We start from the raw sequence: 26,555 nt of genomic DNA, 5'->3' as shown, positions 1-26,555 counted from the left end.
GGAATCTACAGTGCATTCCACTTATCCATAAAAGCTTGTTAATTAAAATGTTATAGAAAAAGGTATTGCTCTCTTATGTATATCCCCTTAATCATTTTGGTTTCTCTTTTCTGAACCTACTCCAGCTGTACAAGGTCCTTTTTGAGATGAGGCAACCAGTATTCCCAGTATTCCAAATTCAGTCACACCACAGATTTGTATGTTATGATATCAACAGTTTTATTTTAAATTCATTTCCTAATGCTCTCTCCTCTCAATCACATAATCTCTCTCTCTCTCTCTCTCTCTCTCTCTCTCTCTCTCTCTCTCTCTCTCTCAGACTCCTTTACCTATTGCATTGAAACAAAAGTATTGTAATAGAGACTTTGGCACCCTGGTTGATAAGCCAGTGTAGAGTAGTGGTTAACGTCAGACTTGGACCTGGGAGACCAGGTCACAAATCCCCACTTGGGCATGAAGTTCACTGGGTGTTCTTGGGCCAGTTCCTGCCATTCAGCCTAACCTAACTCACAGGCTTGTTGTGGGGGTTACGGTAAATAAGGAGGGGAAGAATCATGCACACCAGCTTGTGTTCCTTGGAGAAAAGGCTGGCATAGAAATGCAATAAAATATTTTTTTAAAAAAAATAACAAGGATGAGAAAGATATCATTGTTTGAGAAGAGGATGGGTAGACATAGGAAAGCATGGAAAAAAGATTGGAAAACTGCAGGGGGGGAGGGTTCATCCCTCCATTTGGGGGGGAATGGGGGAACCCTAGAAAAATGAGGGGGGGGACCTCTGGTTTTTCAAGCCTTCACATCTTTTTGACTGGGTAAAACATCAATGGGAAGCATAGCAAATGTAACACAGCACACAAAACAAAGTGTGAAAATAGCTTTTGCTTTGAAAATATATATATGCTGGGATAGAATGTGTTTGCAAGACAACTGGAAGGCTGTGAAAAACCTAAAGGGACATCAGCTACACTTCTCCCCTGAGTTTTCCAGAGCGCAAAAGTTCTAGGGTCTATCTGCAAATGAAATAAAAAGTTTAATTCCGTCTCTGAACAATAAAAGGGGGGTGTCTTACCATGCCTAACCGTGGCTTAGTGAGAAGGAGCAAGCATGCAGGGATCCAGAGAGAAAATCTCAGCCACCTCCCTCCTTCCCCCATCCCCCTACTGCCATGCTACCTGGAGATATATCATGCATTAACTTTTCCTCCTCAATTCTGGCATTAACCATACTCAAACCTTACTCTCCTACACTGCCAAATTTCAAATAAATTAGCTGAGCTATTTTCAAACTATAAGTTGTATAAGCCCCCAATTTATCATTATAACAGCGGAATGAGATTCAGTAACTCAATCTTAACAATAAAATAAATAAATCCATCAAATATACTTTCCCCTGTCTCTGTCTCACTCCCTCCTCTTCCCTCGGGGCTTTTCTGTCCCTAATTGCACACTCTTGTCATTTCCCCTCTGACCCTCCCTCTATCCAACATTCCCATTCAAACTCTCCCCTCCCCTCAACCTTCTTTTACAAAATAAAAAAATTCCTTCAGTAGCACCTTAAAGACCAACTAAGTTTTATTTTGGTATGAGCTTTCGTGTGCATGCACACTTTTTCAGATACACCTGTTTCAAGTGTATCTGAAGAAGTGTGCATGCACATGAAAGCTCATACCAAAATAAAAACTTAGTTGGTCTTTAAGGTGCTACTGAAGGAATTTTTTTATTTTGCTTCGACTCAGACCAACATGGCTACCTACCTGTAACTTCTTTTTACAAGTTAATCTTCAGCATGTGTGAAGGACACATTCATAAATCCCCCTGGCTTGACTAACATTCGTCACAAAAGTACATTTTTAAAACTACTACGAAAAGCCACATACACAACGCTTCCCTTGAATTAACATAACAAATCACACAACAGCACAAATGGACATTTTTTCCCAGAACAAACCCCCATCAAACTCTATGGAGGAAAAAACACAGAGCAGCTGTCAACAAGCCAGAATCATTTGTCTAATGTCAATCTTGTTCTTATTCTCTAATACTGATTACTAGCATTATCTGCTTCAATGGTATTATCTTTTCTGAACCTCAATTTATACTGCTTACGTAATTTATATTAAAACCAAAAAAATATTTTAAATATCATGTACTAACCATTCAATACTACAAATGTCCATATCAGATCTCAATAAGGCCATTAGAGTCTCTCCTTCCTGATTCTCTCTATCTTCTTGCTGGAGGTTTCTCAGTTCAGCATCAGCATCTTCTAGTTCTAGGAATTTGACTTTCTCCTCCATCTGTAGAAAATGTAACAATGAGCTAAAAGGTTTTGCAAAAGCAGCATATAGAGGTTTTGGTGGAAAATTCATTTTTCAATATGCTAAATACTACAATGCAACTTTTACTGCACTTTGATAGCTAAGTTCATTGTTAAAATTGTAGCAGAGGCATGGTTCCCACAGAGACCATGAAGTCCTGAGTCACTCTCAGATTTAATGTTGCATTCCCTCCCTCCGTAAACAAAAGCCTGGGAGACTCCAGTATCACTGTGAATACAATCCAGGATAGCCCAGGATGACAGTGGACAGCAGGATGGAGAGTACTGCATGTGAAATAACTGATCTTCTTCCTGTTTAAAGAAGATTTGACAACGACTGTCATACACATACAGGAATATAAGCTTGTATTAATGATACAATCTCTACTTTCTGCAATTGCCCCATGCTAACCCTGTTTCGTTATACTAGAGAGCAAAGTAAAGAAATAAAAAACAGCTAGGCATCTAAGCCTCACTGAAATTTTATAGTAGTATGAATGTGAATGCCTCTATACTATCAGTACAGTACTTAAATTTCAAAGACCTTCAGATTGGGCATTGCTAAAACAAATTCAGAATTGGCCCAAGAATTGTTTTTCTAGAAACTTGCAGACTAGTTTACCTTACCTTAGAATGTAATCATATCTATGTCTTTCATACCTGGCTAAGGAATGAAATATCTAAAACCTTTGAAATGCAATTTATTTAGTAATTAATGCTAGTATAGTCCTTGGAATGAGTCAGTTCCAATAGCTGGTCCCACAGACTGGCTTATTTGACTAACGCCAGAAAAAGAAAATTTCTATATCATATGTTTTCCCAGCAAGGGTCAAATTAGAGAGATGTCAAATGCATGAATTGCCTTTAATGGTTAAAAGAAAATAGATGGAGGGAAGGAGTATTTCCTTCTGTATCATGATCTAAATAACAAGTTCCCCCTCCACAGCTAACTGCCCTGGGAGGGAAACCGCCTTTGGCACCTTTGCTGCACTTGCTTACAAAGTTTTATCAAAACTAATTAGGTAATACAGTATGTTAAATGCATTTATGCACTTAATGTATGATTTAATTTACAGCTGCAGCAGAACTAGAGAAAGGTGTCACTTGATATTGTTCCTCAAATAAGACAGCTTCAAATGAAGGCAACCTACAGAAACAAAGTTAAAATATTTTTGCTTTTCTTAGAAATCAATGCAGATCCTCACTTGTTGTTTGTTGTTTTACCTCTGTCTGAAGATGCTGGCCACTTTCTTTTTCTTGATTAACTTCCACCATATGAATATCTTGAAGTTCCTGTATTGCTTTTTTATGCTGCTCCTCTATATGGAGGATTTCTTCCCGCTGCACATCCAGGGCGTTATGATAGTCATCTTTCAACAAACATCGTTGTTTTCCTAGCACTATGGTCAAATCTTCCTATACATAATGAAAAGTTAAAAACAGGAATCCCAAATTACACACAGACCCAGAAGCTGTCTGCGGACAAACGCCGGCTCCCTCGGCCTATAGAGCGAGATGAGCGCCGCAACCCCAGAGTCGGACACGACTGGACCTGAAGGTCAGGGGCTCCTTTACCTTTACCTTTATACCTTTACAAAACAATAAAGCAAAGGGAGACATTTGTACCAGAAAAATATAACTGTTGTAGCTCATTTTGCTGCTTTACTTACAGATTATAAGGATTTTAAGCAGTTTCCCTAGGCAGCTATAGAATGTAAAATTCCCTAACTTTAAGGGTTACAAACTTTCTGCTGCACTAACGTCAGTTACTCCATCTTGCCCTCCCCTATACCGATACCATATGCAGCAGGTGCAGTGCACAAATAAAATATACATGTTTCTGGTCACAGATAAAAATCTAATAAAAGGAGAAACTTAAAGGGCAAAAGAGAAACTAAAAGAGAGCAAAAGCAAAGCCTATACAATAGCTGGCCAAATCATGATTTGGCTGTCTGTGAAAATGTTGCATGCCAACATGCTCCCTCCTCTCTTGATGACTCCCTCCTCCCCTTCCACAGTAAATCTATTTTGCCGTGGTGTCCAGAATGGATAAACTATATTTGCTGCCTACAACAGTTTACATTCAAGAGCCAGAAATTCATCTGGAAGTTTGCTTCTGTTCTAGTGCAGAGAGAAACTGTGGATAGGATTAACCATAGTTTGATAGATTCAGAAAACACAGTAAACTACTATATAGCTATTACAAATCAAGAAGTAGGGGGGAATCCATATGTGCAAGGAAAAAAGACACCAGAAACCTGCAGCACCTGTGATAATCTGGTTCAACCTGCATCACTAAAACCCAAGAGTAATTAATGGTTAGCCTCACTCACGTTATGTGCTTCTTCTAGTTCTGCTGCCATTGTTTTAAGTTTTCCCATGTGAAGTGTAGTCAACTCTATTTTCAGATTGTCTTGGCAAATCTGCAGCTCTTCAATATGTTGAAGTTTCATCTCATCTACTTGAGCCAAAAACATTTGATTTTCCTTATCTTTCTGAAGCAACTGGTCTCTGAAATCTACCCACAAATCTTCAAGAGCTTGCCTGTGCTCATCTTGCAGGAGCTGAATTTCAGATATATATGTAGACTCTAGAGAATCCAAATTTGATAAATGCTTAGTTTCCAGTTCTGTAATTTGTGCTTGATGATTATTCTGCAGGTCTGCTATCTGAGTTTCTAGAGCCTGCTGCTTGCTCTCAAATACAGACTTGAGAGTTTCAATGTCAGCTTGGTGCTTTGTCTGTAGAATGGATGTCAGGGACGAAATATGCTCCTTATGCTTATGCTGCAATTCTGTCCTTTGGAGACTGAGCTCCTGAGTGTGTTTTTCCCTCAGCTCCTGAAAGAGAATCTCATGTTCTCTCGTATTTTTTTTAGTAATAGCTTCATACTCTTCCACCGATCTAGATTTACAAGGAAGTAAAAACAGTAACACAACACCAACACCAGCACGACCAACACTAACAATTTATTATTTATACCCCACCCATCTGGCTGGGTTTCCCAGCCATTCTGGGTGGCTCCCAACCAAATATTAAAAACATGATACAGCATTAAACATTAAAATCTTCCCTAAACAGGGCTGCCTTCAGATGTCTTCTAGAAGTTGGGATAGTTGTTTATTCTCTTGACATTTGATGGGAGGGTGTTCCACAGGGTGGGCGCCACTACCGAAAAGGCCCTCTGCCTGGTTCCCTGTAACTTGGCTTCTTGGAGCGAGAGAACCGCCAGAAGGCCCTCGGCACTGGACATCAATGGCAGAACGGTGGGGGTGGAAACACTCCTTCAGGTATACTGGACCGAGGCCATTTAGGGCTTTAAAGGTCAGCACCAACACTTTGAATTGTGCTCCGAAACATACTGGGAGCCAATGTAGGTCTTTCAAGACCAGTCTTATGTGGTCTCGGCGGCCGCTCCCAGTCATCAGTCTAGCTGCCGCATTCTGGATTAGTTGTAGTTTCCGGGTCACCTTCAAAGGTAGCCCCACGTAGAGCGCATTGCAGTAGTCCAAGCGGGAGGTAACTAGAGCATGCACCACTCTGGCGAGACAGTCTGTGGGCAGGTAGGGTTTCAGCCAGTGTACCAGATGGAGCTGATAGACAGCTGCCCTGGACACAGAATTGACCTGCGGCTATCAAAAGCCTCATCAAATGTCAGAACTGATATCATACAAGACAATTTCATTTTTACCCCACAGCACAATTTTACTCTCAGAGCATTGTTGCATATTATTCTAGAAGTGCTAGATACGTTCCCATTACAGGCACAGAAAATGCAAGGCGTACAAATTTCACTACGTATTTTTTAAATGTAACTCTTCCACTTTCTATCCCATATTAACAATGGAGAGCTCCCTTACCCACAGAAACAGTCATTTACCAAAAGAAAATGGGAAGTGTCTTGGCTTAAAAACACACATTTCCATATGAGAAGGTATCTGTCAGTCATTGGGAGCAAGCATTAATAAGGCAAGTCTGCTGAAACACACACCTCTAAAGAATAAGACCAGCTTTCTCCTAAGGAAGACTGTATTAAGAACCCTAAGAGATTTCTCTTCTCAACTCAACACCCACAGGACCATTCCCCGCCCCCCAATTGGTTTCTGAAACAGGAAACCTGGTTCACCTCCATACAAACCCTTTCAATTTGGGTCTTCTGCCCACTTCTTTTCAAAAGAAGGCTCTGAGCATCCATGAGATAGGGAAATTACATTTTAATTGTAATTCATAAACAAATGTTTGCCTGTCCTTCCCAGTCTTTTACTACCGTACACCTTGATTATGTACAGACTTACATAGCCCTGTACAACTTGGGGCTGGGATACTCCAAAGAATACCTTCTCCTGTATAGAGTTACCCACTTTTAGTGGAATTTGATGTCAGTATGGATGTTTTTAGTTAGCTGTTTGCGATTTACTTGACATTTTCAATAACTACGGTATATTGTGCATTTGAAACTTTTGATAACCTATTCTGAAATTGCTCTGTAATGAAGAGCTGGTAAGAAATGTTTTAAATCATAATCGCAATGATAATATAGTAAATTACAAACCTGCTCTGTGCATCTTTCCATTCTTCTTGTAACACTTCTTGGGCTTTTTCTAACTCTTCAGTAATGAGAGTCTTAGTGGAAGTTAGTTCACTGTCATATTGAGCCAAAGTCTTCTGTGTATTTACTAAAGTGTCCTCCAGCTGCCGGACGCAATTTTGCTGCTCCTTTAAGGATTTCTCCAGTTCTACAATTCTAGCAGCCTGCTGCTGCTGAAGCCAAATCATTTCAGCTTCACGAAATTCGAACTGCTTTTGCAAGGCTTGCTTCTCGTATTCTGCCTTGCTTTCAAGCTCTTTACACAGCAATAATAGTTTCTCTTCAGCCTTTCTTCTCGATTCCTCCTGTTCTCGTTTCCATTCTTCAGCTTTTGTTTTATGAGTCTGTTCCATTTCCTGCAACTCCTCTCTAGCTTTGCTTAATTCATTTGCATGATCTTCAATGAGTTTGCATTTAATCTGTGAATTAAAAAAAATAATCAGTTGAAGTTTCAATCATATAAACTCTCAATATCAAATTGCTTGAATTTATATTATGAACTACCAGTCTTCTGCATTTTTAGTAACTTTATTAAAAATATCTTATTTTATATGATATTAAGAAATGAACATGCACTATCATCTAAACAGTTGCTCAGAAGCAATCCCACTGTTTTCTATGGGACTTACCCTCCCATAAATGTGCACAGGATTGTAGCCCAAGATACATTTTAACTTTATGCATTTTACGCTTTCAGCAATTTTCTAGCGCACATGGAATTGCTGAAAGCTAATACAGGAAAAAGCAAATATAGAAAGTACCAGTAAATTAGACACTAATCCAATATCCAGTTAACTGGGAGTATGTCCCATTTATGTCAATGGGACTTACTTCAGAGTAGACATGTATGGGACTGCACTGAATGCAGCATAATGTGATCCATAAAGTCTCTTTTTAAATGAAACCAATGCAGACCAAATTTTGAAGGGGATAGAATTTTCAAATGTTCCCAGAAATGAGAACTTCCCATAGAAATCAATGAAAAAAATCCAGATTTCAAGGTACAATCCCGCTCAAACAGCCCAATGAGTGTACAGAATGCAGGTGAATGTTTGGGAAGGAGGGGAGGTGTGAAATGGCTGAAACCTTGAATAGAAGCAGTGTTTTGTTGCAGCCCCCACTTGGATATATCAACCCTTTTCCCAAGATACTTGCCTTCTATGGATGAGGTTAGAATAATAGAAGCATAGAGTTGGAATGGACCTCAAGGGTCACCTAGTCCAACTCCCTGCAATGCAGGAATCTCAGCTCAAGCATCCATGAAACGATGGCTACCCAACCTCTGCTTAGAAACCTCCAAGGAAGGAGAATTCACAACCTTCCAATGGAAACCATTCCACTGTGAAACAGCTCTTACTGTCAGAAAGTGTTTCCGTATGTTTAGTTGGAATCTCCTTTCTTGTAACTTGAAGCCATTGGTTTGAGTCCTACCTTCCAGAGCAGGAGAAAACAAGCTTGCTCCACCTTCCATGTGACAGCCCTTAAGATATTTGAAGATGGCTATCATATCTCCTCTCAGTCTCCTCTTTCCCAGGCTAAACATACCCAGCTCCTTCAACCGTTCCTCATAAGGCTTGGCTTCTAGACCCTTGATCATCCTAGTTTCCAAGTCAAAGCATAGGCCTACACCTGTCTAGCCTGCCTAGCTCTTAATTTTCCCCCTCTAGGAACATGGCTCCTTTGGCAAGTGAGTGCTACCTTAGCAGCTTTCAATACCAATGCTCCACTGGAAGACATTGAGACGAGTCATCTGGCCCCCAGTCTGCTCATTCATTAGGCATTACATCTGCCAATGAGGTCATCAGAAGGGGATCCAACGGATTATTTCCCCTTAATTCTGAACAGCAAAGGGAATCAACCACAGATACCAGTACTAAAGATTGGAAGGCGTGGGAAAACCCCAGAAAAAATTGGGGAAAAGACAGGTCCCCCCCCCATTTTTTTCCAAACAACTTTTTTGGGGGGGGGCCGGGAGGGGCTGGGCTGCTTTTTTCTTCTTCAAATTTTTCCGTTTCCCCCTCAAGCGTTCCCATCTCCAATCCACTACTACTATTGAACAACCTGCTCTGGATAGCCTTCATTGCTGACCAAGGTAAGAACATTGGACTTGTCAATAACTTTTCTTCTTATCAACAGATGGAGGACATCCACCTCCACCTTTCAAGCGCTCTCACAGTTCCTTGGAGTTCCCAGAGCATTGTTAGGCTTAGTTTGAATTCTGGGGAAGGCACTTGTATCCTTTTCTTCCTCCTCCATTTGTTCAAGAAACAATGTAAAAAAATGTGACACAAACTGTAACTGTATTTTTTGCTTGCCCCAGCTGTACTTTATTCCCAAACTGAGGAGCCCTCGGGATAACCTCATCCATTGACTAGAAGAAACCTTCATATTAAGTCCCTTTTCCAAGCATATCAAAGCACTTCTGAAACGGCTCTTCTGAAGCTGTTCAGAGAAACCAAGTTTCTTTCCCCAGCCCTCCCCACCACAGCCACCACTGGAGAGGATCAAGGAGATCCCTCCTGAAGGAGCTGATGGGGTGGAAGCCATTGTTGAGAGAAGGGGATGGGAAATGTTCCTTTTGTAAAGCCTCCTTTACTTAACATGTGTTAAGAAACAAAAAACCCTTCTCCCAGCAGCCCAACATGTCCTTCTCCACCTTGTGCATGAAGCCCCCTATCCTTCTACAAAGACATGTAAAGAGGGTGTAGGCAATAGTAGCCAGAGAAGGGAACAGAACATTTTGCTGCTATGAATTTTCTTCCACATAAACATATACAGGATAGCACTATAAAAAGGAGGATCACAAATAATAATAATAGTGTTTGGGAATTCAAAGAAGCGAACAGCAGTCCTCACTGACAATAAATGCAATTCTGAATGGTTCAATCTGCCAGCTTGACTCAACATGCCATCCAACAGTATTCAAACATAGCAAAACAAAACAAAACAAAACCCTGTTCCTTGATCTCAGGAACTACTGAGATCTGTGCCAAATTTAGTTACAATATCTTAAGATGTGTCCAAATGAACTATTTATTCTTGAAAATATAATATAGAACATAATTTATGTTGTCTCATTTTGAAAAATTGTTTATACACATATGTATTAATTAAAATCCTTAATTATTTCTCAGAAACACAATATTTCAACATCCCTCCATATTTTACCTGCTCCAGCTCCTCCTTCCAATGCATTTCTTGACACACACTAATTTCCTTTAATTTTGTATTTTCTTTCCTCAATTCTTCTATGTCTTCTTTTTGGGTCTCAACCTGAAGAACACAAAGTTTAGCTTTGTACTCATTTTCTAGTGCCAAGCATCGCTCAGCCACTTCCATTTCTACTTGACGCGCAGCATCTTGAGCACTTTGTAGACCAAGTTTAGCAATTTCTGAAAATAATAAAAGTTTAAAATATTTTCTCATCAGTTTTCATAATTGCAACAGAAGAAAACCAAAATTATAACAAAAAACTGAACAAGTCATATTTAGTGTTTCATTGCTATAATCTTAATTTAGATTAGAATATTAACACTATTAGAAGATTATTAACACGGCTATTACACGGGTTCCATTCCTATTTGCAGGGTTGTGTCCCCAGCACTCGGAGGCTGCTCCTCTGGCCCATGGCAGTTATGCTATGGGATTGCACAGGTCTCTATTTTTTATTATTATTTTTTTAAAAAAATTATTAGATTTTACAATTTAATATTCAACACATTTACCATATAAAAGAGAAAAAATAAAAGAAAACGAAACTCCCCCCCCCATGACTTCCCTCAACTTCCCCACTGGTTCTTTAAATATTTGCTACTTCTGCTTAATTTTTCTTATTTTTCTGATCTTTTAGCTAAATGCTCTTATATTCTTATCATTTTTATACCAAATTTTCTTTCCAGTTACATCTTACACTTGATTAATTTCCATATTGTTGTTTCTTAACTTTCTTAGTTGTGTTTACTCAAACCCTGCTAGTGAGTCCATTTCTTAACAATATTTCTGTAGATACAACATGAACGGTTCTGTCTTTTTTAAAGTCTTCATTGTCATTGTCTCTGAGTCTTCCTGTGAGTTCCACCATTTCTGTGTATTCTGTAAGTTTGACTTGTCATTCTTCTTTTGTTGGTATCTTATCATCTTTCCATTTTTGAGCTAATAGAATCCTAGCCACCGTTGTAGAATACATGAATAGCTTCTTTCGCTCTTTTGGCAATTCCTGTCCTACAACGCCTAACAAAAAAGGCTTCTGGTTTTTTAACAAAAGTTATTTTAAACATCTGCACAGGTCTCTATTTTGTCCCCAGCTATATGAAGCCTTTGGGAGCAGTCACTAGGAGTTTGAGGTCAAGGTGTAATCAGTATGCTGATGATACCCAGCTCTATTTCTCTGTTACATTTCATTCAGGAGAGACGGTGAAAGACCTGGACAGATGCCTGCATGCAGTGGTGGACTAATGAAGGCTAATAAGCTGAGTATGAATCCTGGGGAGGCAGAACCTTTGTGGGTGAATGGTTCTCAGATGCAGGAGAGAGATGATGTGATTGCATTCCCTCTGAAGGAACAGGTCCGTTGTTCGGGGGAACTTCTTGAACCATCCTTATCAATTGATGTATAGGTGGCCTCTGTGGCTAGGAGTGGCTTATATTAGTTTCACAGGGTAAATCAACTAAAACCATTCTTAGAAAGTGATAGCCTGAGCACTATAGTAAAGCAATGTATTTCACTGGTTTAGAACACTGAGCTAGCATTTTCCATATAAATGTAATTTTGGAAATTGAAATTTTACATGTTATTCTTATGACCTGCAACTTCTTACCTCTGAGGTGCTCTTCTGACATTTTGGCACGGAGCTGTTCAAGACTTAAACAATGTTTTCTTTTCAGTTGCTCCATTTCATAAGTGAATCTATCTGAAAGATCCATCCTCATCTTCTTTAGGGTCTCTTCATACTGAAGCGTTAGTGAAGACCTTAATAATTCCACCTCACTTCTGTGTTTATTATCCAAATGCAACCGTAAACAAGAGAGTTCTTCCTGAAGCCAACATGCAAAAGAAAAACAATGGTAAGATTTATTAAACATATCCATTTTAAATTTTCCATGCAAAACACTTGTTTTACTAAACTATACTTCACAAGAAGAAAAGGCTAAGCAGTAAATCCTGCACAAATCCAAAGTGGAGCCCCTAAGACAGTTGGATGGCGCCTTGTACACCTCCTTCCAACAACTCCTGCAGCCAAGCTGGTGCCAAATGTTTTGCTCTGCTTTCCTTTGGGCCCACATCAGTGAGGCCAAGAGAGGGATCTTGTCGCCTAGACAGCCTAGAACCTCCACACACACTGCACAGGCTTGTGCCGAGGACGTTACTTCAGTGCTGCCAACGCAGCAGTTTGACTTCACCCCAGAGGTGCACTCCATTATCTCTTGAGACAGACAGATGCCAACAACTAAAATTAGCACAAGCAATTTAGTCGTACCTCAGGTTACAGACACTTCAGGTTGTGTGGTTTCGGGTTGCACACCGCACCGAACCTGGAAGTACCAGAATGGGTTACTTTCGGGTTTCGCCACTCGTGCATGCGCAGAAGCGCTAGATTGCGCTTTGCACATGCGCAGAAGCGCCGAATTGCAACCCGCGCAGACGTGGCACTGCAGGTTGCGAACGTGCCTCCCGCATGGATCACATTCGCAACCCGAGTGTCCACTGTACATGGAGCAAATTCTTCACAGCCCTTTGGCGGTCATCAGCAATAAAATGCAACAAGTAGATCTGCCTTCTAGTACAGCCACAATCAGGATGGAAAACTGAATGCTAATGTATTAATAAATAGAATTAGGATTGATCATAAGCCATAAGTAGCACTGGTCTTCATGTGCATTGATATCCACTAATGGGTTGCAGCCTTACCCAAGGTGGACTGCAACAGCAACACTACTATGCTATGGAGACTGGTCCATTAGAATGAATGGAATGCCTCACCTTACCTCATGGGAGGGCCAGCCCTGGCTATAGACCTCCAAGCCAGACTGAAGACTTGGATGATGCCTTCCTAGAGCAGATAGCCAAACATTCAAAAAGGAGAGATACAGTAGTCATGGGAGACTTCAACTACCCCAATATCTATTGCAACAAGAACTCTGCCAACAAATTCCTCAGTTGCCTCATAGACAATTTCATTTTCCTGAAGGTGAAGGAAGCTACAAGGGGATCATCTATCTTGTACCTGATTCTCAACAACAGGGAGGAACTGTTAGACACCTACTTTGCCTCTGTCTTCACCCAAAAGGAAAGCAGTGCCCAATCTAGTGATAACAGAATAAATAATGCAAGGAGAGAGCTGAAGCCCAAGATAGGAAAAGAGTGGTAAGGGAACACCTAGCTACTTTAAATGAACTCAAATCTGCAGGGCCTGATTAGTTGCACCCAAGGGAGCTTGTGGATGTAATCTCAGAGCCTCTAATCTTTGAGAATTCTTGGAGAACAGGTGAAATCCCTGCAGACTGGAGACAGGCAAATGTTATCCCCATCTTCAAAAGTGGGGGGGGGGGAGAAGACCCATGTAACTACTGACCAGTGAGCTTGACATCAATACCAGGAAAGGTCCTAGAACAGATAATGCAACAGTTGGTCTGTGGGCACTTAGAAAAGGATGCGGTGATTATGAAGACCCAGCCAGGGTTTCCCAAAATCCCAGTCATGTCAGACAAATCTCATTTCTCTTTTTGACGGAGTTTAAAACTTGCTGGATTGGGGGAATGCTGTGGACATAGTGTATTTTGATTTCAGTGAAACGTCTGGCGAAGTCCCCTATGATATTCTTGTGAAGAAGCTGGTAAAATGTGGGTTGATTGAGGTAACTGTTAGGTGGATTTGGATGAAGGAATTGAGGGGATGCTCATCAAATTTGCAGATGACACCAAACTGGTAGGAGCAGCTAATGCTGCAGAAGACAGAATTGGGATTCTAAATGATCTTAACAGATTGGAAAACTGAGCCCAAACCAACAAGATGAATTTCAATAGGGACAAATGTTAAGCAGGAAGAACCAGCTGCACGAATATAAGATGGGGACACCTGCCTTACTAGCAGTACGTGTGAAAAGGATCTAGGGGTCTTAGTAGACAAGCTTGACGTGAGTCAACAGTTTGATGCAGCAATATCAGATGTAATCTCAAAGCCTCTGTCGATAATCTTAAAAGACAGACATTTCTGCATTCCACAGCCTCGACTGGTGGGGGGGGGGAGGGGGGAGGCAGTTGTTTCCGTAAGCACATGGGAAGCCACTCATGAGGATTCTGGCTTGGTTCTACAGGCTTTGGTGTGGTGGCAACTGGTTCAGTTGTCTCCTCCCTGGCAGCGGCAGGATCAGTTGTCCTTCAACACCAGCATCAGGCTTGGAGGCGGAACCCAATCTGGAACCTTAGCTCACTGTAGCGACCGCTGAACTTAGGGGTCGTGACACTTACTCTAGACCAGAGCTTTCCAAACTGTGTGTCGCAACACGTTAGTGTGTCAGCTGCAGGGTGTAGGTGTGTCATGTGAATGCTCCCCACACTCCTCCCAGGGCAGGAAAGGGGTTAGTATAACCTCCAGTTTGCTAGTAAAACTGAATTACTGTGTCACAAAAAGATGCATGTCTAAAAAGTGCGTCACCAACATGAAAAGTTTGGAAAGCTCTGCACTAGACCAGGCATCCCCAAACTGCGGCCCTCCAGATATTTTGGCCTACAACTCCCATGATCCCTAGCTAGCAGGACCAGTGGTCAGCCATGATGGGAATTGTAGTCCAAAACATCTGGAGGGCCGAAGTTTGGGGATGCCTGCACTAGACTATCCACTGCAGCAGGATTGCTCAATGTACATCCCAAGGGCTGCATGCGGCCCATAAGGCCTTTTTTGGTTACCCTCAGCAACAATCCCCAGAACAGCACATGGAGTTGGGGGGTGGGGGGTGTCATTTTGTCTGGCAAGCCAAATATGCCTTTTTATTACTAGCTAGTAATTTACCTTGTGGCGTTCCAGTTGCTGAGTTAGCTGCTCAAATAGATCATGTCTCTCCTTTTCGGTCATCTCTTCTAAAAATATGGCAGATGAACTGTATGGGGGGAAATTTCAAAAGAGTAAGTAACATGGCCTTAATAACTTTAATAATGTTTTATTATAGCATTACTTTATTATAGCATTATATATACTGGGTATATGCTTTACTATATTATAATTTAATAAAGCAATAACTCTAATAAAGTAATAAAGTAGTTTTCAGTATATTTAACAATGGGTATGTTTAGCATGAAGAAGAGATTCATATGAAGAGATTCATATGAAGAAGGCAATATGATAGCCTTCTTTAAATATTCAAATGACTATCATGTAAGATGCTGGAGCACATTTGTTTTTAACTGCTCCAGAGTAGGACCCAAAAATAAGGGGTTCACATTACAAGAAAGATTATTTCACTGAAATATTTGGAAGACCCTAATGGTATAAGATGTGGTAGAACAGAATGCCTCAGAAAGTGATGAACTATCCCACATTAGATGTTTTAAAGGAGAGGCTGAATGGCCACCTATGAGGAATACTACAACAGTGGATTTCCTGCAGCAGCAGACAGTAGATCACCCAACTCCATCATTCTATGTACTGAACTGTAAATTTGGGGGTGATTTAAAGTCACACAGAAGCAACCATGGTAATATAATACTGTAAGAAAATGTTAGCATGAAATGGTATTCATTTCTACAACCACGGATTCACATTTTTCAGTTACCACAATCATGAGATTAAGATTCCTGTATCCATATGCAAGCCGGTTCACACTTCACTTAACTCTATCACACTAGTTCTAAACCTCAGGGTTCCCCACCACCACATCATTAACAGTTGTGGTGTGCATCTCTCTCCCTCTCTCTCTCTCTCATCTTTTCTAATTGGTTGCAGTAAGGATCTGGAGCTCATGTAGGTGAAAGGCATCTTAGCAGAGATTTTGCTACAGGAGAAGCATTTTCCATTGTTCAGCAGGCAGGCCTGCCATGCTGCTACAGCCTGGATAATGCAGCTCAGGCCTTCCCAAATGTTCCCCAGACAGGGAAGGGTCAGGCACAGACAGGTACACATATTTAAGGCTCCAGCCTTCACAGAGGTACTAAATGGTGCATGGCTAATCCACAGAAATTCACAGCACCATGTTGCTTTGCATTGCCCATGAAAACAGTAAAATCACTGTTTTAGCTGCCTTCCGTTTTCTCTCTAGCTATAGCTGCTTTGGTGTGAGAAGAAACAGCTGTTTGGGACTCTGCAGTCATTCAGGATTTTACCTTAAATAGATCTTAAATTCCAATTAAATATACAAATCCCACAAAAACTATTATCAGCTTTTATCAACAGGCTCTCTCTTTAGTTTGTAAGCATTTAGGGTACCTAAAATTTCCACTGGAAGTACAACATGAGGTAGTGAATTTTCCTTGACCCACACCCACCCGCCTATCAACTGAACTCCCTGGTAGCATCAGCTGACAGGCTGGAGGACAGAGTGTAATCTTACACTGGCTGCCCACTGCCACGTTCCCAGTAAGAAACACCAACCACATGTTTCCTAAGCCACCCTCAACTTGAAGCAGCTGCAGACAGATCTTAAGCATTCACTAGAATCCATACAAACGAAAACAGTAAATGAAAGACACTGGCAGCTTGCCTCTTGAAAAAAAAAATCTAAATCAGGATTAGCAAAGGATTCCCATTCTTCAAGTGGTGTGAACTAACCAATATTTTACAAGTCGCTCACAGAATGCAAGACTGAGCTTGTGAAAACCAACTTAGGCAACTAATGTCTGCCTGGTAATAAATATTAGCATTGGTAACAAATAATAGCCTTTCCAGAGACAAAACATGAGGGCAGGCAATTGCACAACACTTCCTTGAAAGGCTAGTCAGTGGCAAAGTTGTGAAAGGCATAAAGGGTCTAATTTTCTTGACTCTTCAAAACAACATTAACTCTCTCTTTTTTAATGGATACATGACAATCAAGCTAACCCAATCCTAACTGTGACAAACAGAAATCTAGTGCATCCTACAGCTGCTAGATGCTCCTGAGTATCAAAGTGTGGTAGTAACAAAAATTATCCCCTAGCCAGGAGCACAAGGGCTTCAGGAAAGTTCTCCAACATGACCAGCTGTCCTGACTGCCAGAGGAAACTACAATTACAAATACAGTGGTACCTTGGTTTAAGAACAGCATAATTTATAAACAACTTGGATTAAAAATGCTGCAAACCCTGAAGTGGCGCTGTGGTTAAACCACTGAGCCTAGGGCTTGCCGATCAGAAGGTCGGCGGTTCGAATCCCTGTGACGGGGTGAGCTCCCGTTGCTTGGTCCCAGCTCCTGCCAACCTAGCAGTTCGAAAGCACGTCAAAATGCAAGTAGATAAATAGGGAAGGTAAACGGCGTTTCCGTGTGCTGCTCTGGTTTGCCAGAAGCGGCTTTGTCATGCTGGCCACATGACCTGGAAGCTATACGCCGGCTCCCTCGGCCAAAAATGCGAGATGAGCGCGCAACCCCAGAGTCGGTCACGACTGGACCTAATGGTCAGGGGTCCCTTTACATTTACCTTTTAAACCCTGAAGTAGGTGTTTTGGTTTGTGAACTCTGCCTTTGAAGCAGAACATGTTCTGCTTCCTGTTGAGTGTGTTCCATTTGTAAACTGAGTCCCCCGCTGCTATGAGAAAGCATGCCTTGGTTTAAGAATGCTTTGGTTTAAGAACGGACTTCTGTGTAGTTTTCATTACACATTCCCCCCTTATTCAGAATGTAATACTTAGTAATCAGCTCTTTAAAAATCTGATGTTACAGATCAAGTTACTAAATTATTAGCATCACCCAAATTCCACATGTAGATCTTGGCTGTTCTCCACCTCTGATAGGGAATAATCTTTCATTTCCCGAAGCCTCTGATGCAGCATTGTTAATTCTTCTCTGTAGTTTTCTTCCACAGACTTTAATTTCTGTTCAAAATAAAGTCTTAATTGTTCCAGTTCATTTTCATGTTCACTTTTCTTTTTATCCCATTTAAGTTGAAAATCCTTCTTCAGGTATTCCATTTCTTCGATGTGTGACGGGCGAGCAAGCAGCTGTTCTTTCAACTCTGGTGGAAGACCAAGATAGTACTCTCTTATTTTAATAAAGTATATTAAAATAAAACAAGCTTCTGAAGACGTACAACACACACAGGACGCCATTAAGAAGACTAGGCTTAACATTTGACCTTAAGTGCCTTAGATGCTAAGAAGCACTTTATTAACGTGAACAGAACTTATTACAAGTTCTGAGGTTGCTTGTGTAATGCGACTTGATCTCCTTCCCCTTGCCATCCCTCAGTCTGATCATGTACGTTTGGGGGACCCTTCAGAACACATCAGAGGGTGCAGCGGGAGGATAGGAAAGCTTATTCTGTATGAAAACATTGGATAGCTAGCAACTCCACCTATATTTACATTTTCCAAGATTTGCATAAAAACCCCAAAAGGCTTGTGATCTATTAATATTGGCCAGGTTAAATGCATAATAAAATGAAGAAAGTAAATATAAACACTGCCAAGTCTGAAGATTAGTATTACAAATCTTAGAGCTCATTTATGAATGTTAACTACTCAATATATCATTATATTTTATTCCTTAAACTGCATACCTGAAGTGGAAAAAGGAGGAAATAATAATAATAATAATAATAATAATAATAATAATAATAATAATAATTCAAGAGCTACTATATAAATACAAATCACTGAGTTAATTTTTCAAATTCATTGTTAAGATTCAAAATGAATGGCATCAGGATTATTTGTGCCATAAATTTAGCTTGTATGTTATACCTGAAATAATAAAAATATTTTTAGAAACTTAATATTATATTTGAACAGGATAAAATGTAAATTATGTCAATCCTCAAATCTGAGAAAGTAACCTAAAATCCTGAAATTAAAACTGAGAGTTTCACAAACATGCGTTAACAGGTCCTCAGCTAATCAGTCATTAAGAAGTTGTAAAATATTGTTCCTTTATATGTCATTACTTAATAGCGTAAAATAAAATGCTTCACTGAATGATAGAGAATCAGACCCTAAAATTTAAAAATGAACAGAAAGCAAGTTACAGGTTACAATGCTCCTATGTCAAATCCTCAAACGTACCACTTAATTCTTGGCGACTTGCCCAAGCACTATCCAGTTGAGACAAAAGTCGCTTGATTTCTTCTTCTGACTCTGCCTTTAGTTTTTCTTGCATAGCCGTTAGCTTTTCTATCTACAAGAAGTACAATAAGTTAGTACACCTACAAATTTTAATTTTTAAAAAAGTTTTCAAAATCTTCTAACCAGGAGTGATAGAATTTTTGGCCAATTTCTGGCTCCGAATTTCTTAACAGCAGCAACAATAAAACCACTTTATAAATTAGATTGTTGAAATTTAAGGAAGCTAACCAGTAGTGCATATCTGCATGAAAGGACTCTTTGCTTTGTTCAATTCTGATACTAAAACACATTCCTAGGCTTAGAATGTGCTCAGATGCTGCCTGTTCTTTCATTTTAACTCTACATCGTTTGCAACTGACTGGTAAGATTTTGAATGGGATGGGGAACCTTTTTGGCCCCCACTGCACCCCTGACAGATGGACAGCACCACCCACTTGTCAGTCAGGTGATGTCATTATGACATTATCAGGCGATGTGCACAAAGTTCCAGTTTTCTTCAGGGCTTCAGTGTGCCAACTACTGTAGTTCACTGTGAGGAACTAGTTTGTACACCTGAACCAAGCAGAATTAAACTCCTTGTGCATCAGCTGATGCATGGGGACATCAATCTTGCTTTCAATAGGGTTCAGGTGCACCAGTGAGTTCTTTCTCTCTTTTTTATTATTGAAACTTTTCAACATACAGTCATACCCCTTTTGCATCCGGGATCCGTTCCGGAGCCCCAGACACTCGACGAAAGCGCCACTCGACAAAGCGCCACTCTGCGCATAGCGTGATTTTGTGCTTCTGCATGTGCAGCAAACCCGGAAGTAACCCGTTCCAATACTTCCGGGTTTGCCGCGGACGTTAAACGAAATGGACCCTAAACAGGGCGGACTCAAAACGAGGGACCAATGTACAATAGAATAAAAGCCAAACTAATCCAAATGAAAATAGAAAGAAAACGGGAAAGCAAATGTACATACGTACAAGAAAGAAAGAAAGAACACAAAAATAAAGTGGGAGGAAGAAAGGAAAATGCAATGCCCTCTATCAGAGGTGCATCTCATCCCTTGTCCCACAGCCTCCCAATCTGGGAGATCTTCCCTTCTCTGCATCTCACACAGAGTTCTTCATCATCCATCCACCACCTTCATTTGTGTATCCTCATTAACTCAGAGTAGAGGACACCAACCCCTTCATGGATCAATGCCTTGTCGTGGCGAAGGGGCTTGAATAACTCAGAGAAGCTATGAGCTATGCCATGCAGGGCCACCCAAGTTGGACAGGTCATAGTGGAGAGTTTTGACTAAACGTGATCCATCTGGAGAAGGAACTGGCAAGCCACTCCAGTATCCCTGCCAAGAAAACTCCATGGACAAAGACAACAGGCATATAAAAGTTATGACGCTGGAAGATGAGCCCCTCAGGTCGGAAGGCGTCCAACATGCTACTGAGGAAGAGCGGAGGACAAGTACAAGTAGATTCAGAGCTGATGAAGCGGCTGGGCCAAAGCCAAAAGGACGCTCAGTTGCGGATATGCCTGGAAGCGAAAGGAAAGTCTGATGCTGTAAAGAAAAATATTGCATAGGAACCTGGAATGTAAGAACCATGAATGGAGGTAAGCTGGATGTGGTCAAAAATGAGATGACAAGAATAAATATCGGAATCCTGGGCATCAGTGAACTAAAATGGAAGGGAATGGGCGAATTCAGTTCGGGTGACTATCATATCTACTACTGTGGGCAAGAATCCTGTAGTAGAAATGGAGTGGCCCTCATAGTCAACAAAAGAGTGGCAAAAGCTGTAATGGGATGCAATCTCAAAAATGACAGAATGATCTCGATACGAATCCAAGGCAGACCTTTTAACATCACAGTAATCCAAGTTTATGCACCAACTACCGGAGCTGAAGAAAGTGAAATTGACCAATTCTATGAAGACCTACAACACCTTCTAGAAATGACACCAAAGAAGGATGTTCTTCTCATTACAGGGGATTGGAATGCTAAAGTAGGGAATCAAGAGATAAAAGGAACAACTGGCAAGTTTGGCCTTGGAGTTCAAAATGAAGCAGGGCAAAGGCTAATAGAGTTCTGTCAAGAGAACAAGCTGGTCATCACAAACACTCTCTTCCAACAACACAAGAGACGACTCTACACATGGATATCACCAAATGGGCAGCATCGAAATCAGATTGATTATATTCTCTGCAGCCAAAGATGGAGAAGCTCTATACAATCAGCAAAAACAAGACCTGGAGCTGACTGTAACTCAGATCATCAGCTTCTTATAGCAAAATTCCAGCTTAAACTGAAGAAAGTAGGAAAAACCACTGGGCCAGTAAGATACAATCTGAATCAAATCCCTTATGAATACACAGTGGAAGTGAGGAACAGGTTTAAGGATTTAGATTTGGTGGACAGAGTACCTGAAGAACTATGGATGGAGGCTCATAACATTATACAGGAGGCAGCAACGAAAACCATCCCAAGGAAAAGGAAATGCAAGAAAGCAAAATGGCTGTCCAACGAGGCCTTACAAATAGCGGAGGAGAGGAGGCAAGCAAAATGCAAGGGAGATAGGGAAAGATACAGGAAACTGAATGCAGATTTCCAAAAAACAGCAAGGAGAGACAAGAGGGTCTTCTTAAATGAGCAATGCAAAGAAATAGAGGAAAACAATAGAAAGGGGAAAACCAGAGATCTGTTCAAGAAAATTGGAGATATGAAAGGAACATTTCGTACAAAGATTACCATAATCAAGGACAAAAGTGGTAAGGACCTAACAGAAGCAGAAGACATCAAGAAGAGGTGGCAAGAATACACAGAGGAATTATACCAGAAAGATATGGAGGTCTCATACACCCCAGGTAGTGTGGTTGCTGACCTTGAGCCAGACATCTTGGAGAGTGAAGTCAAATGGGCCTTAGAAAGCACTGCTAATAACAAGGCCAGTGGAAGTGATGATATTCCAGCTGAACTATTTAAAATTTTAAAAGATGATGCTGTTAAGGTGCTACACCCAATATGCCAGCAAGTTTGGAAAACTCAGCAATGGCCAGAGGATTGGAGAAGATCAGTCTACATCCCAATTCCAAAGAAGGGCAGTGCCAAAGAATGCTCCAACTACCGCACAATTGCGCTCATTTCACACGCTACCAAGGTTATGCTTAAAATTCTACAAGGCAGGCTTAGGCAGTATGTGGACCGAGAACTCCCAGAAGTGCAAGCTGGATTTCGAAAGGGCAGAGGAACCAGAGACCAAATAGCAAACATGCGCTGGATTATGGAGAAAGCTAGAGAGTTCCAGAAAAACGTCTACTTCTGCTTCATTGACTATGCAAAAGCCTTTGACTGTGTCGACCACAGCAAACTATGGCAAGTTCTTAAAGAAATGGGAGTGCCTGATCACCTCATCTGTCTCCTGAGAAATCTCTATGTGGGACAAGAAGCTACAGTTAGAACTGGATATGGAACAACTGATTGGTTCAAAATTGGGAAAGGAGTACGACAAGGTTGTATATTGTCTCCCTGCTTATTTAACTTATATGCAGAATTCATCATGCGAAAGGCTGGACTAGATGAATCCCAAGCCGGAATTAAGATTGCCGGAAGAAATATCAACAACCTCAGATATGCAGATGACACAACCTTGATGGCAGAAAGCGAGGAGGAATTAAAGAACCTTTTAATGAGGGTGAAAGAGGAGAGCGCAAAATATGGTCTGAAGCTCAACATCAAAAAAACCAAGATCATGGCCACTGGTCCCATCACCTCCTGGCAAATAGAAGGGGAAGAAATGGAGGCAGTGAGAGATTTTACCTTCTTGGGCTCCTTGATCACTGCAGATGGTGACAGCAGTCACGAAATTAAAAGACGCCTGCTTCTTGGGAGAAAAGCAATGACAAACCTAGACAGCATCTTAAAAAGCAGAGACATCACCTTGCCGACAAAGGTCCGTATAGTTAAAGCTATGGTTTTTCCAGTAGTGATGTATGGAAGTGAGAGCTGGACCATAAAGAAGGCTGATCGCCGAAGAATTGATGCTTTTGAATTATGGTGCTGGAGGAGACTCTTGAGAGTCCCATGGACTGCAAGAAGATCAAACCTATCCATTCTTAAGGAAATCAGCCCTGAGTGCTCCCTGGAAGGACAGATCGTGAAGCTGAGGCTCCAATACTTTGGCCACCTCATGAGAAGAGAAGAATCCTTGGAAAAGACCCTGATGTTGGGAAAGATTGAGGGCACTAGGAGAAGGGGACGTCAGAGGACAAGATGGTTGGACAGTGTTCTCGAAGCTACGAACATGAGTTTGACCAAACTGCGGGAGGCAGTGCAAGACAGGAGTGCCTGGCGTGCTATGGTCCATGGGGTCACGAAGAGTCGGACACGACTAAACGACTAAACAACAACAAGAGGACACCAAAAAAAAAAGAACAAAACATAAGTATAGTAGAGTTTACAGAAGAAGACAAAAGCTAGAAATCATAAAAAATAAGGAGATGAGAGAAGGAGGACTTCTAGTTCTCCATCTGCCAATTGTGTATATAAAGATTATTCAAAACATTGAAAACATTCATTCCAGAATAGTTAGTATCTAGTTGTATTCCAGGATAACGTCCTCAATCTGCTAGGTGTTTTTCCAATCTTCAACCCCAGACACCTCAAGATACTCTTCTTTCCACACAAAAAGTCCCAAAGGGGCTCTTTGATTGTTATTATAGCTAAAGGCCAAAAATAGTCTTTCTTCAGTCCATTATGTCAGGGAGTTGTTGCGGCTACTCCCGAGTAAAGATGCTCCAGTCCGTTCTGTCTTTAAAGGTTTTATTGTGCATACTATTTACAGTGCAGAGATAGCAGAAAACATGACATCCCAGTCACTCTCAGAATCCGGCAATGGCGCCCTTCTGCTTCAGGGCCAGCATAATAGCCTGGGCACCCCAAAACGCCACCCCCTAACCCTGCATTTGGGTGCACGCCTCAATTCGGCTGCCAGGAGCTGTGCCCCTTCTTCCCCTTGCTGGCTTGGGCAGTGCCTGGGCTCCGACGCCTCCCTGAGCCGTCCCTCCTCCACTTGTTGGTCAGTGTGGTGCAGGGGCTCTGATGCCTCACTGAGCCCTCCCTCCGCCGTCTCTTCCCCAGAGCGTTGCCAGGGCTCTGATGCCTCGCTGAGCCTTCCCTCCTCCATCCCACTTCCCCCTGACCCGCTGCTGGCGCTGCTGCTGGGCGAAGTGCTGGTCAGGATGATGGGGGAAGGTTCCCTGTAGGGAGTCCCCCTAACACAGTATAACAACTTCCTCTCCAAGAAATTCCAAGAACTCTTATTGGAGTAATAGTCCGTAACTATTTACTTGTATCTTCATTAATTCTTACCCAATTCCATATTTTCCAGTCCCATTTCCTCTTGGCCATGCTTTCCCATCTTAATTTAAAGAAAATAAGTCCTTCCATTTCTATTTCTTCCATTCTTTTTCCAAAGATTGCCAGCAGCTTGATGGTGTTTTCTTCTGTGTTCAACTTGTACAGAAGATCCTTTCTTTCTTATGTCTATCACTGCCATCTCCAGATGTTTCTTAATATCTCTGTCCATAATTCCACCCCTCTCTTCCAGCATCCCAACACCCTCATTTGCATGTTTCAGTCCTCCAATCACCTGTGTGGAGATCCTCTCCATTTTATCTTCTGTTGTTTCCCACTCTGCCATTTCACTCTCATATTCAGGCAGATCTTAATCAACATATATACATCTATCAACTTTGTTGCTTCCAAAATAAAGAGCATTGCAAAGAATCAACATAAATGTGCTTATTTACCTCCTGCTGTAATTCTCCTTCTTTCTTGCTTTGCTCTTTCATACCTTCCAACTTTTGTTCAATTTCAGCCTGCAGCTTTGTCATGGCCAGATCATACTGGTTTTTCAGGATGTCATGCTCCACTACAAAATAACATTGTGTTCTGTTATAAAAATAATTTTCTTATCAGCTGTCAAAATGCACACAAAGTTTCTGGCATCACAACAGTCCAAATGTCTGCATATAAGGTCAGCAGTGAATTTAAATTCTACTTCATACATACAATTCTGTTAAGTTTTCTAATAAATTCCACAATCTTTGTAGCAATATTTCTGACAGAAAAGTATGATAATGTGAAATGTGAAATCAGCAAAGCAATGCCAGATGCTATACGCTGTCTAAAAGAGATGATATTACAATGCAATCTTTACAAGTTTTATTTTAATTTTAACATTTATATCCCACCTTTCTTCCATCATGGAACCCAAGACCCTGTATATGTGGTTCACAAATGGGCACCCATCCAAGAACTGACCAGACCCAGACCTGCTTATCTTAAACAAGTTGGTAGCCTTGTGTGCCTGTTTACTCAGAAGTAAGTCTAACTATGTTCAACAGGGCTTACCCTCAGGTAAGGATGCATAAGACTGCAGCCTTAGTCTCCCCATAACTGGGAAGCAAAAGAGGAGTAGAATTCCACTATGAAGAGTCTACAATTGCAGACTTCCTTTTTGTTCTCCATTAAGGAAACGTATCCCAGGTTTACATGCCCGGGAAACAAGAGTATTAAAAAGAAGATAAAGAGAAGTGTAGAAAGGAAAAGGTTTAGAATATAAAATATGTTATTTCAGAGCCATTCTGGATAGAACACAAAAATCAGAGAATGAGAAACAATGAATAAGGACACCTAGAGAGGGTGATACATAAAAGTCATTTTGCTCTGAACAGAAAATCAATATGAGTGAGAAGAATATGAGATAAAACATAAGACCTACAAGCCACCTCAGGGAGAGAAAGGCTGGAAATCCAAAGATGAGAGAATGCAGAAGCTATCTAAAAAACAAGATAGCATCATGTCACAAAGAGGAGAACAAAATGATAGACATTGTTAAATAAGACTAAAGGGAAAGGTACCCCTGACCATTAGTCCAGTCACGGACGACTCTGGGGTTGTGTGCTCCCCTCGCTCTATAGGTTGAGGGAGCTGGCGTTTGTCCACAGACAGCTTCTGGGTCATGTGGCCAGCATGACTAAGCCGCTTCTGGTGAACCAGAGCAGCACACGGAAACGCCGTTTACCTTCCCGCCAGAGCAGTAATCTACTTGCACTTTGACGTGCTTTCAAACTGCTACCGGTAGGTGGGCAGGAGCTGGGACCGAACAACAGCTCACCCCGTCGTGGGGATTTGAACCACGAAGCTTCTGATTGGCAAGCCCTAGGCTCTTTGGTTTAGACCACAGCGCCACCCGCATCGCCCCCTTAAATAAGACTAGCAAAATCAAAAAGACTAAAGGACAAAGAACTGAAAACCTTGGTAAATGTGGATTTAGTGTAAAGTGTGATTGCAGACGGCCAAGGTATGGGATGGAAACAGCCTTGGTCACTCACCCTTGTAAATGATTTACAAGGGAGAA

The 26,555-nt window shown here is 41.2% G+C and overlaps 1 protein-coding gene across 4 annotated transcripts in view; it reads right to left on the bottom strand.

The window, feature by feature from the left end:
* Positions 1–26,555, bottom strand: part of PCNT (pericentrin) — an 87,623-nt gene that overhangs the window by 48,686 nt on the left and 12,382 nt on the right. For 3 of the 4 annotated variants that reach the window (XM_060282515.1, XM_035139836.2, XM_035139842.2), the window contains exons 5-14: positions 24,943–25,064; positions 19,089–19,200; positions 17,779–18,043; positions 14,913–15,000; positions 11,722–11,938; positions 10,073–10,296; positions 6,869–7,323; positions 4,650–5,220; positions 3,541–3,732; positions 2,154–2,296 (exon numbers count right to left, since the gene is read on the bottom strand). In XM_060282515.1, coding sequence (XP_060138498.1) covers positions 2,154–2,296; positions 3,541–3,732; positions 4,650–5,220; positions 6,869–7,323; positions 10,073–10,296; positions 11,722–11,938; positions 14,913–15,000; positions 17,779–18,043; positions 19,089–19,200; positions 24,943–25,064 — 2,389 coding nt within the window. The other variant, XM_060282517.1, reaches the window with a different exon arrangement.

This window comes from Zootoca vivipara, chromosome 1, assembly GCF_963506605.1.
Source record: "Zootoca vivipara chromosome 1, rZooViv1.1, whole genome shotgun sequence".
NCBI lineage: Eukaryota > Metazoa > Chordata > Lepidosauria > Squamata > Lacertidae > Zootoca > Zootoca vivipara.
This window is presented reverse-complemented; position numbering and strand designations above follow the sequence as displayed.